Source organism: Phaethon lepturus, unplaced genomic scaffold (genome assembly GCF_000687285.1).
Source record: "Phaethon lepturus isolate BGI_N335 unplaced genomic scaffold, ASM68728v1 scaffold4226, whole genome shotgun sequence".
Taxonomy (NCBI): Eukaryota; Metazoa; Chordata; class Aves; order Phaethontiformes; family Phaethontidae; genus Phaethon; species Phaethon lepturus.
In genome coordinates, this window is record NW_010548165.1 from 72,068 (window position 1) to 74,718 (window position 2,651).

Genomic DNA, 2,651 nt, shown 5'->3' on the forward strand with positions numbered 1-2,651 from the left:
TCAGCTGCCGGGTTTTCAGCGCTGCCTATTGAACATCACTTTGAAATTCTAAAAATATTCAGTAATGCATATGCAACAACTTGTAGCTGTACATAAAATTGATGTTGGCATTTCATGTATTTAGGCTGACTTAAAGCCTGTTCAAGTGGACTTTGAGGCTGAACCTTTTATCTTTCTTTTTTTTTTTTCCTCTCCTCATCCCAGATTAGTTTATTGGCTGTGAAGAACCACAGAGACTTTGTGCCCTGATGGGGGACTCGGGATCCAGACGATCGACTCTAGTATCTCGGTTGCCAATATTCAGGAGAAGTATTGGCCGGAGACATGACTCCCTTCCTTCCTCACCTTCTTCTGCTAATGCCATTGGTGTCCACACCTCCTCCCCATCCAGCACCAACTCCAGCTCAGGGAGCACAGGCAAGCGCCGGAGTATTTTCCGGACTCCTTCCATTAGCTTCCACAACAAGAAAGGGAGTGAGCAGAAGCCTGACTCAGCTAGTCAAAATGTTAACATCTCAAATGGTGCCCAGTCCTCTTTCAGCACTTTTCAAAAACTGAGCTTAGAGGAACACATTAAAAGCAGAGGAAGGCATTCAGTTGGCTTTGGCAGCTCACGTAGCAAGAAGATAACAAGGTCTTTGACAGATGATTTTGAAAAGGGAAAGGAGCCCTCAGCTAATAAGAATGTCTTTATAAATTGCATAAGCTCTGGGAATAATGAGGGTGATGATTCAGGCTTTGCAGAGGAGCAGAGCCGATATTCTGTCAAACAATCCACACGAAAACTTCTCCCTAAATCTTTCTCATCGCACTACAAATTTTCCAAACCAGTTCCGGAGAGTCAGTCAGTCTCTTCTGTGCAGCAGTCCAGGTGCTTGCTGGAGGTTAAATCGTGTGTGGAAAGTGAACCTGTGATTGCCAAGTCCTCTCCTCCATGTTCGGCGGAGACGACAGAGTGCATGGGAAGCTCCTTGCAGTCCCCGCTGCTCTCGGCTGACCTCACAGCTGCCCAGACCCCCTCTGACTTTGTCGCCTTGACGGAGGATTCTGTTTCAGAAGTTGATGCTCTGCCAAGCAGCGGGCCTGGGGTGCTGCTTGCAGAGGATTTTGGCCACAATGTCTCTACCTCTCAGATCTTCTTTAATCCGGCTGCTGCTTCTGCGAGGGAAACTGATTTTGTGGAAGGTACTGGCCGTTCTGCTGGTGTATCTCCTGCGAGTCACGCAAGCTCGTGTAGAGTTGAATCTAATACCTTATTCAAAACCTCAGCTGCTAATCAAACAAAAATATTGTTGCAAGCCAATGAACTACATGTTAACAATGCCAGGCACATAGGAGAAATGAACTCTGCAAATGCACGTTTAGAAACCTTGGCGTTTCAACGTAGAGAAGAACCGGTGAGACTCTCTCCAAACGCACACAAGTTGAGTGGGGACAGAGATGAAAGCACGCCGTCCAAGCACACAAGAGAGACAATTCCTGCAATGGAGTCTAAGATTGTTCCATGTTCTGAACCTCAGTCTTTTAAGACACAACAGGGTTATGAAACAAACTGTTCTAAAGGTATGTCTTATGGTCTTTTCATTGTTGGATTTGGTGGGGGTTTTTTGGCCTCAGTTCTTCCGTAAGAATTGTTTGGTCATTAAGTGTTTTTGTAGAGTTGCCAGTGCTAGCTAGGAAGTTCAAAAGTTATGAATTGTGCCCTCCTCTCAAAATTGTAGGAATTAAACAAAAAGTCTATGGTTTTTTGAGTTCATGTTTTACAGTTTGCTAACACTCATCCCTGCTGTTCGTAGCTATGCTTTCCTGTGATAGAAAATGGATAAAGAAAGTATTGATACTCACCTCCTGAAGGCTGCATTTTTGAGGCATGCCTATTTTGGAATTGAGCCAGAGAGTTGCATTGTTTGAGATGGAAACATTGCCAGAGAAATGGCAACCTTCTTTTAGTCTGGTTGTGAAAAATAACACAGTTTATCTTATATTGATCTGAGGTTTGAAATTTCCCAACTCTTGCTTGTTCTATTCAACTGATGTTTTAGAGTAGCTTGGAGTGGATATTTCTGTGGCAAAATTTGAGAGATCCTGTTTCTGCTTCCATCTGAAATAACATTGTGCAAGTTCTCATTATGTAATCTATGAAACAGAGTTAATTACCATCTAAATTTCACACTGGATTTTTAGTTTATGAAAGGAATTTGGAAATATTAACAAGATTAAGTGGAAAGGCTGTGCCTGGAAATCCCAGTCTATAGAGCTGCAGGTGAGTAAAGGCACCAGGCCCCTGAGTGAAGGACACCTATCAGAAGACATTTATCTCTGACAGTTTATTTTCTCAAACCAACTTAAAGACTGGTGCTTTCTTGCATAATCCTGAGGCTGTATCTCGTGGGACAAAATTTGTGAGAGTTAACAAGATTGCATTTATAGTGGTTGTATTGGAAAATGAATGAGTGTAAACTCATATGAATTCATACCCATCTTTTCACTTGGACGTTTATCAAGGCATGTAGATTATAAGCAATCAAAAGCAATCTTGCCTTTTGAATTATTTGTCCCTGCAAGGCTTGGTTAAACATCTTGTACATTAATGGCAATATGAAGTCAAATTAATCCACTAAATTAGCTTTCACCAGAAGGGACCTCTTTCC

The 2,651-nt window shown here is 42.4% G+C and overlaps 1 protein-coding gene across 1 annotated transcript in view; it reads left to right on the forward strand.

Annotated features, from left to right (window-relative positions):
* Window positions 1–248: 248 nt before the first annotated feature.
* CCSER1 (coiled-coil serine-rich protein 1) overlaps window positions 249–2,651 on the forward strand; it is a gene marked incomplete at its 3' end in the record, with an annotated part of 23,275 nt that continues 20,872 nt past the window's right edge. Inside the window, exon 1 of the mRNA XM_010289872.1 lies at window positions 249–1,563. Within this exon, the coding sequence (XP_010288174.1) occupies window positions 249–1,563 (1,315 nt within the window). The remainder of the gene's footprint in view (window positions 1,564–2,651) is intronic.